The following is a 15,172-nucleotide window of genomic DNA, read 5'->3' as shown; positions in this document are numbered from 1 at the left end:
TAAATAACAGCACAAATATCCTGACCATTTGTAATCAAGAGCTGCCTGCACATGAATCACAAAAGTATTTTATATCTACTCATTAAAATTACAGCAACCAATGGCACAGCGGGGTATTTAGTCTTGGATGTGCAACAAGCAGGTGCTGATTTAGCTGGTGGTCTGAGGTGGCCCATTAGCCCAAGGCAAAGAGAGATGCACTCATGATTCAGCCAGTGCAGTATTGGGGCCAAAAATGCCTGAATCCCACATATGGACTGCCCGTCCTCTTGCCTTGGTCTGACATGTTGTATCTCCAGAGCTATCACAGCCTGGCAACCTAAACTTTAGGCAGGATCCGACAATAAATCTAAGAATGTCACGAGACTTTGCTTTCATATTAAGAGTCATTTATCTTTGGGAAGTGAAATATGTGTGCAATTACTACGAAACATGGTAAAATCCATTTCAGTTATTTGACATCACCATTGAGCCTCATAAAAGAAAGTGAAGATGTCAATTAATTATATTTCCATGAAAAAGACAATACCAATAGTGTTTTCACATCTTGCAGGTGGCTCCATAGCAAGAACCCAACTATTGTTTTTATTTGCTATCAGCATTAGTGGTATCACAGGCAGCACAACACCATGTATGTAGACATCTGTAAATGTACCAGTCAATTAGAAAGTGTAATTAAGGAAATGAAAGGAATTATACTCACCGGGCTTTACAAGGCTTGTCTTTGTGTCCTTTTTATATCGAGCCAGCTGTATGTTCCCTTCACTCATTGACCCTGGACTGAATTTCTTCCTGGAGAAATCTCCATCGCTACCAGTGCAAAAACTGATTGGACTTTTTCCAGCATCAGGAGGAGTCTTAACTGGAGATACTGACTGGCTACTAGGACAGCCAGTGTCATCTGAAGAGAAAAGGGAAAACATCAACATTTTTAACTAATAAGTACATTAAAGTTAGCAGAATAAAAGGGAGTGTTTGAACTACAACTCTTTACAGTAAGTGATACACACAACCTTGCCTCTGAAACCTGGTGAGAAGCTACTTGTTTCACCTATTTTGTGAAGACGACTTGAATTACTTATGGCAGACTAACAGGGCAAGTTAGTCTGACAAAATACAAAATCAGGGGCTACCTAATGAAAATTCATATCTAAGATTAATTCCTTTAGCTAGGTTAGGGAACATTATAGCATGAAAATACATGAGACACAAAAATGCACTGGGTAGTGCATGCTGGATGCAAGGCAAGCATGGGCCACGCTCTCCTTCAAGCAGCGTTCCCCTATCTGAACAACAGACACAAAAGAACAACCTACAGCCCATATGCAAGAAGTCAGGAATTTAATTTAAATGGAATTAATAAGGGTTCCTCAAAATTGTCTTTCCTTTAAAAGCAATTTTTAAAAAGAGACTGGATGTGGCACTTAGTACCATGGCCTAGTAACCGCAGCGTTAGTGGATCAAGGGTTGGACTTGATGATCTTGGAGGTCCCTTCCAACCCAGCTGATTCTATGATTTTATGATTCTATGATTCAACTATGAACACAGAACTCTTCCATTCTTGACCAAGTGTCTGTGTGGTACCTAGTTCTGAAGAGAGTGGGTTATACACAGGCTGCTTTTGTCTAAAGCTGAATTCCTCTGAGGGCACACCAACGCTCCAGGGCATCGGCAGCTACCTAGGGAACAGATCCGAGCTCCTGACCTCCGGGGAAACAAACACTCCAGCTCTTAACAATTGAATGCAAAGTAAAAAGCCTGATTCTAAATGAAATCCACACATCAAACCCCTGCTTCATCTAATCACATCCCCTGTAATCTGGAGTAATCGCGGTTCCTCTAAAAGTCATGGTGGCTAAGTGATACACAACAAAACCAAACATACTACTCTGACTCTCCTGGAAAAATGTAATTGCTTGCTCTTTCCCAGGAAAAAAATGAAAGCTGTCATCTAAATTATGCAATTGCAATCTTCTCCTGGTGCATTATCTTTACCTAACATGAAACCCAAAGTACCTGCAACTGAGCCAAGTAATTTGCATGACTATATTGCACTTAACCACTTCCACCCTTTTCATAATTTAGGTCAAGCCTCATCTTGCACTGAGTTTTGCATGGGCAGATTGATTTAAAATTCAATGTGTGACTGCGCATTTATGAGGCAGTCACATATCTATCTAATACCTCCCTGCCCACCTCCCCTCTGCAGGAAAGAGCAGCTTTTGCTACTGTTAACTACTGCTCCCTCAATACAGTAGAAAAACCTCATCCTTTCATGTGATCCAGTTTTCCTTCATGACTGGCCAGTTATTCTACCCCTACCTATCTGTTTCAATGTTCTGCTTCCCATTTTTCCATGTCCTGCCTCCAGTCCTGAGCAAGGCACACATGGGTGCTGACCCTACAAAGCAGAGCCTGTAGGAGCAGCCAGCACCCTGAGGTGCTGCATCCCAGGTCTCTGCCAAGTGCCAGGCATGATGCCAAGCCATGGGGCAACCCAGCCTACTGCCAGAATCATTTCCCAAGGCACAAAGGACAGTAAGAATGCAAAGTACCTAATATGGCTTAATTCTTTCAAATCATCACAATTAAGCCAACAAGCATCTCCTTTTGCCATCTTGCTGCTGCCTTCTGCAACTCAGAATATGTCCCTAGCAAAATAACAGGAAATAGAAGACTGCTAATGAAGTTATCAGCCCACCCTCACATTCGTCCTGACTGGATTGCTGCCCAAATGATTTTAGTTTACTTTTTATCCTTTCCAGTCCCATAAACATCACAGTATAACTCAATACAGAGAAAAGAGAAGGTGACAATTTCCTCACAGACAGGCACCCATTTCCTTTTCTCCAAGGTTCAGAATCTCTTCTGCAGGCAGAGCAAATGCTACCTACAGGGCAGTCAATCAGCATTGTTGAGTGAGCTTCTGAATTGCATTTAACAGCTTCTTTAGCTATGCCCAAAGCATCCTCTCTTTAAAAGCACACAAATATTCGTAATCAAATATACTCAGAAACAAGTGACAGTTTGTGCAGTTTATTTTTAATTTTGACTTTTCCATTCAGATATTTCTGTATGAGGCAGTATTTTCCTAAAGTTGTGTTAAAACAAAAACAACAGCAAAAAAAACCCTGCAAGAAACTATTTACTTCATCTCTCCACCAATAAATTTACTGTGATACCTGCACATGTTCTGCAGAACTCACAGATATGTTTTATTTGGGAGATTTTATATACAAGTAACATCCAAAGCTATAGAGATGCTACCTGGAGGAATCACAGGGGCTGATAAATCTTTAAACAATGAAAGAAACAACAGTGTTAAAAATTGAGACATTAAAAAACCCAAATGTGTAAAACTAACTGAAATAATGAAATAAGGTAGCTAAAAAATGAATACAAAAATATCATAAAAAATATTTTATTTTCCACCTGCTGACATTGCCTCTGATATCATACTGGTGACACTGTGCCATCAGGTTATATCATATCTACATATCCTTGTTTTACCCTTAAGAACTTCAGCTTTCATTTCAATGGGGCACTTTTTAAAGGAACAAATGAGCCTGGCACAAAGAAGAACAGCTCTTCTTTATTCGTATCCCTCATGACCTTTAGATACACCAAGAACCAGGTGAGCACTCCCACTCCAGCTGCAGTAAATGAATGGTTTTGTTGTACTCCCTCTCCTCTGATCACTTGTTATTTTTTATGTAATGTACATCTTCTACTCCTTCTACTTTGTATTAGCCAGAAACATGAACAAAATTATAAATTTTCCGAAACTAGGGCAAGCTGCAGGGAAACATTTTTGTACGTCAGCCTTTTGAATAATCCAAATGTTTACTACAACAGAAAGGAAGAGCTGCCTACGAAATGCTGGTGCTCACCAACAAAGGCAAGCAAAGCTCTGCTGAACACTGGGGGGATCCACCTCCCACCTGACCCACAACTCACTGTCCTGGCACAAGGAAAAGTCTTGGTGAACAGTGAGGTGCTCTCCAGCTGTTCACATACCTTCACATACCTCTGTCCTTCCCTGTTTCCTTCTTCTGTCCTCCTATCAAAGCCTTAACAAGTATTTATTTGTATTTAATGCTGTAGGTGAACTCTCCCCCAGAGGAGAGCAGCAGACTTCCCTGTAGACCTTGACAGCACATCAAGCTGATTCCCCTCCATCTCACAGCCAGCCTGACATCTGCCCTGCTCACTGCTGCAGTGAGCACCTCTGCTCCTCATCTGCACACAGAAAGATGCAACTGCGGCATTGTGGGCTCAGTATTTCCAGCAGAGCTGTGGGTTCCTCTAAAACCCTGCTGACAACTCTAATGGAAGGAGGTGAAGACCTCCACCTGTCCGGAAAAGGGACGAGATAAGGAATCTCTCTCCAAAAATAGGGTAACAGGAGCAGATGAGCTCACAATGGGATTCACTTTGTGCTGAAGATATATTTGTAATTTTCAGCAAGGTCAGCTAAGGATTTAGTCCTGTAACTCGGCAGGAGTTATGCCCCAGTAAGGATTTCAGGTCCAGACTTCTCAGGAATACAAGTAAACCTGATTTACCTTCTCAGGCACATGAGCATCAGGAAGACAAAAGAGAGAAAGCTGGCAAATAGTGCTGTGAAGGCCTGTACTTCTGATCTTGCCCGAATTATTTACTTGCACAAGAAGGAAAATGACATGAATTTATAACGCACAACTTTCATTGCTTTCTTTCATGGTGTCTTTTTTCCCCACTGGCCTCCTAAGAGCGTTCTGGGAGTACGCTTTTCCTTTGAACATCAGCTGGATTTCATCACTGAAATTCTGTGTCCAAGCCCTCTCCCAGATCAGACACGCCTGCCAAGTTTCAAAGCCAAGCATGGGATAGTGTCTCTTCACACAAACAATCAGGAAAGTTGCTCAGAACACTCTGACATTTGCATGCACTGACTAACTTTTAAATAGTAAAGTCAAAATATAAACAACAGAGTGAAAGATGATAATACTATTAACAGCTGACAAATATATTGTTCTTATAGACTTTTAGGTTATATGTTTTGACGTGATGATTTTCTCTGATTTTCTGGGCACAGAGACTTTAGAAGGTTCACTGGAAAATCCTTAGAACATTCTTCAGAAAATTACTGCCTTTTCCTAAAGGCTTCAAGAAACACTGAATATACAACCTCCTTATATAACACATCCAAATAATTAATGATGCTCTCGCTGAGGAAGCGCTGACTTCTTTCTGCTTTCACTCTTAGCTGCCAGATCTAGTTAGGCACTCCTGGGAGACTGAACTCTCCAGTTTCTACCTGATCCCTATTCCACTGCCCAACTTTCATTTCCTTCTAGGGTTCTCTTGACCAATGTTCAGGCTGTACATACTCTGAACTTCCACCAAGAAATGTGGATTCCAGAATTAAACACGTGACTGTAATGAAATTTTAAATATTCAGCGTACCAAGACAAAACCAATTTCCTGGCAGTTCCCTTTCCATTCATCCCAGGATCTGTTAGTCTGGGTAGCCACAGCTCTGCCGTGATGGTGCACTGCAAGCTGGCTATTGACAGTGAGGGTACCACCATGGATATTTCAGAATTTTTCAGGGTAATCTCCCAGCCTGTTTGTCTGCCTCACATTTTTTGACCCCCTACAAATGCTTTGGTCTTCTTTTCATGATTGGTCTTGTAGCACAGAGGTGTTTTATGCAACAATAGAAGTTGCTGACAGACACCAAAGCTTCCACCTGTAAGGTTCTTTCTGTATCAAACAGAAAGAAAGAGGCTCCCCTGGAGGGTGAGTCATAAGGACAGACTAATTCTGAGTCACTTCCTGGAGGATCTCTCCTCTCTCCATGGACTAGCCCAACCACTGCTCTGACTTGGGCAGCTGAACCAGTGAGGGCTCACTGCCCAGGCAGAAAACAGTGCTAATGGAAGACTCACAGCATCCTTCTGGAATAACTGGGAAATGCAGTAAAAGTAGCAGATGAAACATAACAGTATAAAATTAGTAGTAGACAAAGAAAGACAGAGGTAGAAGCATATTAACTTCCACACCAGGAGGGTCTCAACAGGCATAAATCTAACCTCACCACAACACAGAACGGCCCTCTGGAGGCACCCTCATGTGCCCAGCAACCAGCACAGCTTAAGGTAAGAACTGTGAATATTCTCCTCAGCTCCTGATTGTACTAAAACTTTTCAATTTTACTGAAGCAATTCCAGTAGGTGATTTCATGTACTCTATAAGGTTAATAATTTGTTACTAACAATTTGTCACCTGCAAAATGACACAGACTGTTGTAAAAAATATTCAATAACTTCACTAAAAGTAGGGTCCTAAAAATGCTACTAGATTTGGTCATTCTGATCAGTTCTAAACTCATTTCATAGTTAAGAAACTTATTTTTAAAACCCGTTTGGCTTGGTATTTAAGAAAATGTCTTAGAATATCATGTTCTTCTGAGGCAAGTGTCTTACCAGAAGTCAAACACACCAAAGAAGGGCAGAAGGGTAACCAAAACTATAGCCCTGTCAGGAAAAGAGAGGAGGCCTACTTATACAAAATGCTGCTAAGCAAATTAATTCCACATTTAATCTCAGTGTCTCTGCAGGCAAAACTGGAATTAACTATGCTCCAATTTTGCTTGTGAACAAAGGCAGTCTAGCAGCTCCACCGCTCCCTGAGGTCACCTACAGAGGCTGTGCAAACTCTTGTCCTTGAAGGGTTTCTAGTCTCAGACAGACAAAGCCTTGGCTGCTGTGACTTAGTGCTGGAAACAGGCCGGCTTCAAAAGGGAGGCTGGATGAAATCGCCTCCAGAGATCCCTACAACCTACACGTTTTTTCTTTACATTTGTAAGATATTCCACCCTGTTATTCCTCGTTCGTCTTTCAAGTTGGAACTATTGATTTTAATGTTCTAGTCATAAAATCTAACCCAGTAGTCAAGTAAGTAAAATCAAGACTAAACATCTTTGATTTCTTCTGGTGGTTGCTGAGGTTCCCATCACTAACATACAGGCAACTTTCACATCTGTTACTCACCAGACCCTTTGACCTTGCTTCTGACCCACAGGCTGACCACTAATGGTCATTGCTGAAAATTTAGCATGAGAGCTGCTCACTGAATTTGGTAAGTGGTCCTCTCTGCTCAGTCACAGCATGGCAGGAATGCTGACAGGCTAAGATAATGTAGAAGAGGGGAGAAGAAGGTGAAAAAAGAACAGACCGACCTGCTCCTACAGCTTGGACATCTTTTACAATGCAGGATTTCCCATAAACATGTCCTTAAAGGTATCTGCTCTCGACATCTAACTGTAAAAAAGTTAAGTCATACTGAAGTAGCAAATTTTGACTTCAGCAGTAAATCTACTAATATTCCTTCTATTTGAACATTTCCCTAACAGGCAGGGCTGATGTGAGTTCTGTGAAACCATGTGAAAAAAAGGACTCTATAATTGTGGCTTTCTGGCCCTGTCATTACATTTATAGCCCCACTAATGTATTAGCATTATAGAACAGAAGCATAAGGGCTTACCAGTAAAAATATCAATAAAAATAGTACTGTTACTAGGAGAGCACTGTGGTCGGGAATAGAACAGTTCCTTGCCACAGATAACATTTGGACAAGGGGTTTACGATGAAAAAGGATGAAAAATCTTTTTAAAATTTTTATAGAAAAGTTTTAACTAAAGGTAAGGTCAGGAAAGAGTCTAAAAAAGAGAAAAAGAAGAGTCTTTTCTATTTGGTATGGAGTTTTTTAAGCACTTCAGTAGACCTTACTAACCTTTCCTGAGGACAATAGCCAGAAGCGGAACCATTGCTCCTACCTTTAGTGGGAAAGCATTGACTACATCCAGTATAAGAAATACTACCCATTTAGTATTAACATTATGTGAAATATATACATATATATAGATGGGTTTCTGTGTGTGTGTTTTAATGTGTTTTATTCCATTATGCAGCAAAGGAAGAAATTATAAATATTCTTTCCAATTTTGAAGGCACCATTTTTGAAAATAAAAATTTTCAACAGACCACATAGAAATTTGTACTTGGTCCTCAAATGTTGCAACACTTTATACTCCTTTGTCCCCATACAGCTCTGCCTCCATGGCTGACAACAGCATATGACTGTGACCCTCACAGCTTCAATATCATCTCATAAGGTTGCACTGTTCACCTTCTAATGGAAGGAAACTGCCTATATTCTATCCATTGTTGGATTACACATATTTTTTCTTAAACTGTCCTCAAGCCAAGATTGTCACTCAGCATCACCATAGAACCCACTCACTGTAAATGGTGATTCATACATCTCAAAACACTGTTCAAAAATTTCAAGGACATATATTAACCCTATAAATGCAGGTCTAAAAATGTCATGTTGAATTCTCTTAAAACATCAAGATTCTCTTTTAGCACAAAACAAATCAAAGACTTCTGATTAAAGTTTCACTCCTCCTACGAGTTGTGATTTTCTTCAGTATGCGTGACATCATTCAACTCAATAGAAAGTTGTATGAAAACCATTGCAAAAAAGGTATTAGATTACATATTTGTGGTGAAAAAAATACACAATATTATTTAGAATTCAGCCTGTAGTACACAGCAAGCTATGACAAACATGGTAGTAGAAAGGGTGAGGTGTAGTAGAAAGGGTGACTATTCTCAGGACACCACCCAAAATGTGCCAGAGTGAACAGGAACTGTTCTACTGACCTCCGAAGGCTCTGGCTCAGGTTTTAAAGGTTCACAGTACTGACAGATGCATCAAAAGGTGATAACAAACATTCAAAAGGTCAAATATTTTGGCTTCCAGATGTTGTTGTGTGGCAAGAGGGACAAAAGGATTGTTACTTAGTAAGAGAGAATAAACAGTGATGTTGAAAAAGAAGCAGGGAAATGCCAAAAACTGAGGAACGAGCAGGCTTTGCTCTTTAGTACCTAGAAACTTTTCTCATTTCCATGTTTGGAACAGATCTCTGTGCCATGGAAACAGAACTTGCAGCTCAAAATGTAAAGCAATAATAAATTATTGCGCGTAAGCCGACCCAGCAGGAAATTCTCTAGGAAAGCAGCAGTGAGAAAAGGAAGCATGTCACCAGTGTCACCCTCATGCTAAATGTCCATATGTGCATTTTTGAAAGCAGACTTGGTTTCAACATTTTTGTAAATTAATATCACAGTAGTCACTGAACTGCCTTACAGAGTGCAGCAAACAAGCATGCTGGAGAAGACCTCCACTTCAGAAGTCTAAAAAAAAGCAAATGGACTGTGGAAAAGCATAGCATAAAGGACTGCAGGAAAGAGAAGTTACTTGCATTATCACATACTTGAGAACTTTTAAGCACGTCTCTTTGAATCAATAACTCAGACTAAAAATCAAAGGAACTATTTAGGCAACTTCCTCTGATAACCAGAAACATGGAAAATGGGAGAACTCACTATTTCCATAATAATACATACACACATACACACAAATAATAGGAGAAATTATTTTCAGTCATTTATACTAACTCCCTGGCTTCAAAATGTTGACTTGTTAAAATACTAAAAATTTGTTTTCCTGTATCTACTTCTATTCAGGAATACATATTTAAGTACACACACTTTAACAGTGTAGCCTCCAAGGCTAGCTGGTTTACAATGCAACCTACTTCAATGCTCTAACAAAGAAATGATTTACTGGAGTGCGAGAAAGTACAACTTTTTCTTCGGCAACACCTGTTGAAACCCTATTCTTCTTGTCTGTGGCTATCAATATGGGTTGCACATACACATGGACTTCAATAAGCCTGTCTAAAGCCTACGTGCTCTTTTTGACACCCTGTGAACTCAGCCCCAGCATGGATCAATAGCAGAGCCAATTGGCAAATTATCTCTGAGTTTGAGGGGACTGTGCACAGGAGCAAGTGAGCAGGAAATGGCAACACTATGATTCCTGCTGCAGCACCCACACCCCCAGGCTTACAGTGCAGCCACTGTACAGATGCACATTTATTGTGTCACACATGCAAAGGACAAGATTTAAAAAAAATGGTTACACCAGGAAAGAATGAGTTATGAAATAAGGATTGAACATGAATAAGCATTGAACCAAATCTTGAAATTTTAAAGAAAAAACAAAAAAGAAGCTTCAACTCTTATTTTTGAAGACTGTGTTGGAGAGAGTCACAAACATTGAAGTACAGAGATGCTACTGGTTTTCAATAGCCTGTAGGGCTATTTGGTCTAGGTAAAAAGATGATGTACAGGTAAGACCAAGAAAAGAGGAACTGTTTGCTATGGGCATAAAACAAGTCCTCTGGCTCAAAAATTCTTTTGCTGAATGAATTCTTATGCTGAAAATGCATAAGTGCTTCCTGAAAAGCTCCATCTCAGTCACCAAAGCTTCACTGCAGAAATTCAGGTGACTGGCTTCTGAGAAAAGGCTGAAGGAGAGCTTGGGCATTGTTACAAAGGTAGCACATAACAAGTCTTCTTCATAAAGAGGAATTTAAAAGCTGAGCTATTCAGAAATTGGAAGCAGAAACAAAATATTTCCTTTTATATAATTCCTTTTAAAAAGAAAAGCTAAACACACTTACTTAGCATCTTCAGGCTGACTTTGATTCAATAATCAACTGGTTTGGTATCAAATGGACACATACACCAAAATCAAGGATAATGCCTCGCCCAAAGTTTCATATTTCTTACAAGGCAAACACTGTAACTGGAATGACCAAAGGCCCAGCAGCTGCTCTGCCATGGATCCATCAGCAGATGGCTTGTTTGGGGTGCTTTAAATTGTGTTCTCTGCCCGACTGACAAGGTAAGAGCACACAGACACTTTGAAGCCAAGTGCAACTTATGAGAAAAACACACGTGACACGGGCAAATGCTCAACAGCATTTGAGCCAGACAAAGCTGCTGGGAGAGTGCTTTTTCATCGTTTGACATCATATGAGTCCTGTGGCTGACATCCAAGCCATAGAAGAGAAGTGCTCCCATATCAAATGACAGCCAGGACCCCAGATGCTCTAAGATTTTAAGGAAGGATTGTGCACGGTGAATACTGATACAAAGGCTTAGCTTGCCTATGCAACATCCAGACAGCATCCATGTTCACTTGGCAGAAACAAAGAATATTAAAAACATATTTCAGGAATATCACAGAGAAGACTAACAGTCTCACCATGCTTCATATGGACTTACAAAGCAAAGCTGACATAAAGTCAACTACAAATAATTGACCAACATGGTCAAGTGAGTCTCTGATCCAGTTAAACAAGACAAAGAGGGAGCTGATCATGCAAATTTAAAACCTATCACAGCCAGAACTAACAACTTCTTCAAAAGGAACTAAGCATTACGAAAACTGTCTCTTTTCTGTTGCCAAGAGGTATTTTTTGCTGTTGCCACCATGCTTGCAGCATTGCCATGGTTCCTAAAATAACATTAATAACACCTAGAGGATCCCCCTACTCTCATTTAGAAAGAAAGAACTCTAAGCCTTCACTTACGAATTGGAACCAATGTAAGCACACAGGGAAAATGGACAACACCAGAAGCTCTAGGGGATCAAGCAGAAAAAATATATTTAATAGATGAAGAGAAAAAATATCATTTCTACTGGGACAAAAAGAAATCTACTGATCATAACTACTTGGTGTCAATAATAATGGAAGAAAGGTAGAGAACAACTTGAAAAGAGAAGGGTAAAGAGGAAAGGAATTATTCCGGGGATCAATTCATTGTATCTGCTGCTTATCAAGAACATTTTGGAGTTTAAAGCTCCAAAGAAGCTACAAACCAGACATTTATCCAAATGCTCATGAACTTTTTCATACTGCTACATTATTGCTCATATGATACATCTGCTCCTCTCTTCGACTGTATTACTTGCTAATTTTAAATACCATTTCTGCACATGCCACATCTCAATTAAAATGAAGCACTAGGAGAGGCAGGGTAGAAGCTGAGGCCCCTCCACTCACCTCTCCATACAGCTCTTTGCCATCCCCTCCCCAGAAACAGGAACCAGCAGCCACCTGCTGCTGCTGGTGAATTTCAGTCTAAATTAGACATACTATGATAAAGAAGAATCATAAGTGGAAGATAGGGAAGAGATGTCAGAAAATGAGGAAATCAAGTTAGTGACTGTTGTCATACCTGCATCACAGTGAAAATTCCATCAAACCTAACAACAACTGACAGGTTCTGATATGGAAAGCAGTGCCTTGGCTGATCCTTGGCTGCAGAAGGTCTGAAGACTCACAGCACTGGCAAACTGGGTAAGCAGCTTTAGAAGCACAAAACTATCAGCATGGGGAAAGAAATCAAACTAAATCAATGCAACATTCATGGAATAATAAAAATTGAATAAAAGAAATAAAAGAGATGAGCAGTTATGCTTGAGATGCAGGTAAAGAGACCAGCACTGTACTCTCAAATACTTCTGTGAAAGGTGCCCTAAAACTGTCAAGCCATGAGATCAGACACACCCAGACTGATATAACATGCTGCTGGGACTCAAGACAGCCTATATAGTGCAGTGGGACAGCAAGGGTATATGACTCTGGCAGCTACACGTTGAGTAGATCTGAAGAACATGGTACAAATCCAAAAGATGAAAAAAATGTCAATAATCAAGATGAAAGGCTTGTCAACACACAGGGGAAAAAAATGGATGAAAAGCAGCCATTTGGGAGAGATCATAAAAAATAATGTATTTCTAGAAAGCTTCAAAAGATTTTATTTCTTTGGAACAGGCAAAAAGGGCTTTTCAAGTAGGTAAGGTGAAGGGATTAAAAAAGCATGGGAAAAAGACTTCAGCATTCTTACAATTCTATGATGTTTGTTTAACACACTGCATTGTTCATTAAACAATAACCAAATAGATCATTCCACTGAGACTGAATTGCAAAATCTGGCAAAGCTAGACTCAAACATGGATATTGTGTTTCTCATCTAGGAAAACTTGTATGCTCTGTTCAATACACTGTTTTTCGCTAAAGGAATTTAAAAAATTATAATAATCTGATCCACTATAGTGAAGACCAAGATAAATATGAGCATTTTGGTCTGTTCCCAGGAAAATCTCTTGTAAATTAAATACTTTATGAATAAAAAAAAAGGAACATGCTCTGATATTAACTATTACAAAAATACTTCTTATTATTCAGATTTTTACTTAGAGGTCTTTACAACCTAAATCTTTATATGATTCTGTGATTTTCTAAGGTCATTGAGTCCAGTCATTAACCAAGCACTTCCAAGTCCACCACTGAAAATGTTATGATCTCTGAAATACGACTATTGAAAACAAATTTTTGAGACTCAAATACCTTTAAAATTACCATATGTATATACAGTCCGAGGTGTTAATGATGTGACTCTCAATTTTGTTGTCCATGTGCATAATGCTGTACATGGTGAAGAGTTTCACTGAATTAAAAAATCACTCACCACTAGTAGGCATCTGAGTCTTTTACTGCTAGTAAAAGGCACTTAAATTGTGTTAAACTCCACAAAGGGCAAATATTTAACATAAAAAAATCTAGTTTTGTCTCTCACTTAATGGGATGTACTTATTTTGAAGAGCACATGACACTTTGGTGGTCTAGAGTTGGAGAGTAATAATTTACTTCTGATCTACCACCCAGCCATTGCCCTCCCTGTGGAGAATCCATCATGCCCAACTCTTGTCTGGCAACACACTCACCAGGAGAAGCCTAAATTCTAAAATAAACAAAACTCAATTCAGTACGGCACCGAAAACTTCAGCATATCCTGTTCTGATTCATGGAGGTCATCGTCACAAAACCAAAAGGAATTGCACTCTGACACCCTTAAAAGCAACTCCTCTGTTTTACAGACTCTTGACTTAAGGGCTTTTCAAAATGCCTCAAACCCACGCTCCAGTTTTTAAGGCACATCTCTCTCTTTAAAACAACTCTACTGCCGCAATAAAACCGTCAACTTTTTTAGCAGCAGATAGCAGAACTCGAAATGGAAACATCTGGTGTCGCTTACGGACACATATTAAAAGAACAGATACTAGATTTCCCTCGAAAAATCAATGGTTGCTCTTCTTCATCTGCAAAGCGGGTTGCTCATCACGGCTCGATACGAGCCCGACACACAGATCCTGCGTCTGGGTATGACAGCGAACCGTCGGGGGTCGGCGCGGTGGGCACACCGTGTCCCCCGGGGACACCGCGTCAGGGGCGTCTCTCTGCGGTACCTGAGCAGAAGCTGTTGCTGCTGATGGTCCTGCCGGAGCGCCCGGAGGAACTGGGCGGGTTGAATTCCCGGCTTTCCTCTTCCGAAAAGGGCGATTCGGAAGCTGGGGATACCTTCTGCTGCGGCCGGAGGACCAGGCGGGGGATGCGGCTGCGGGACACCTCCCTTTCCAGCTGCGTCTTCTGCTCCTGCTCGGGAAGGGACACCCCGGCGTCAGGGACCTCTCGGATGTGCCCTCCTCTTTCCATCATCGAGGCAGGGGCAGGCAAATCCCGGCCCCCCCCCCCCCGCCCCCCCCAGGGCGGGGGCAAGACGAAATCTGCCTGCCCCTGCCTCTCCTCGCTCCCCTCCGCGAGAGGAGCCCCGTCCCTCCGCGGCTCCTCACCTTGCCGCTCTCCCGCAGGGGCCCCATCGCTCCTCAGTCACGGCGCGCCCGGGAACAGGCACCTGGCATGGACGAGAGGGATGCGCTGAGCCGGGCTCTGCTTTGCTTTGCTGCCGCTGCGGCGCTGGGGGTGGCGGCGCCCGCCCGGCCCCGCCGCTCCCCGCCCCGACACGTGGTGCCGCCGCCGCAGCGCCCGCGGCCGCCGCCGCTCCGCCGCCCCAAGGGCGCCGGGCAGGTGCGGGATGGGGCGCGTTCCCCCCCCTCGGACGGCAGCCGCATCCCCTCGGCACCGCTGTCGGTGGGATGCCCCGGAGGGGACCCCGCTGCCCGCCCGCCGCCTGCCCTCCGCCAGCCCCTGCTGCCGTGCCGGGCCGCGAAAGGCAGAAAGGAACGTAAACATACAGAAATGAGGGCAGGCCGAGTGCGGTCTGTGTGTGCCGCGTTAAGGTACCAAAGCAGATGCGTAACAGAGGGCAGATGTTACCAGTACAAATACGATGGATGTTATATAAGTAGCAAAATGCGTCGTCAGATTTTCCCTGCTCCTTATTCGTAGAATCACAGAAT

The 15,172-nt window shown here is 41.7% G+C and overlaps 1 protein-coding gene across 1 annotated transcript in view; it reads right to left on the bottom strand.

The window, feature by feature from the left end:
• The window catches only part of SYBU (syntabulin), a 41,514-nt gene extending 26,752 nt beyond the window's left edge, over positions 1-14,762 (bottom strand). The window contains exons 1-3 of the mRNA XM_032697375.1: positions 14,606-14,762; positions 14,222-14,408; positions 704-901 (exon numbers count right to left, since the gene is read on the bottom strand). Of these exons, the coding sequence (XP_032553266.1) occupies positions 704-901; positions 14,222-14,408; positions 14,606-14,632 (412 nt within the window). The 5' untranslated portion in view covers positions 14,633-14,762. The remainder of the gene's footprint in view (positions 1-703; positions 902-14,221; positions 14,409-14,605) is intronic.
• Positions 14,763-15,172: the final 410 nt, after the last annotated feature.

Source organism: Chiroxiphia lanceolata, chromosome 1 (assembly GCF_009829145.1).
Source record: "Chiroxiphia lanceolata isolate bChiLan1 chromosome 1, bChiLan1.pri, whole genome shotgun sequence".
NCBI lineage: Eukaryota > Metazoa > Chordata > Aves > Passeriformes > Pipridae > Chiroxiphia > Chiroxiphia lanceolata.
This window is presented reverse-complemented; position numbering and strand designations above follow the sequence as displayed.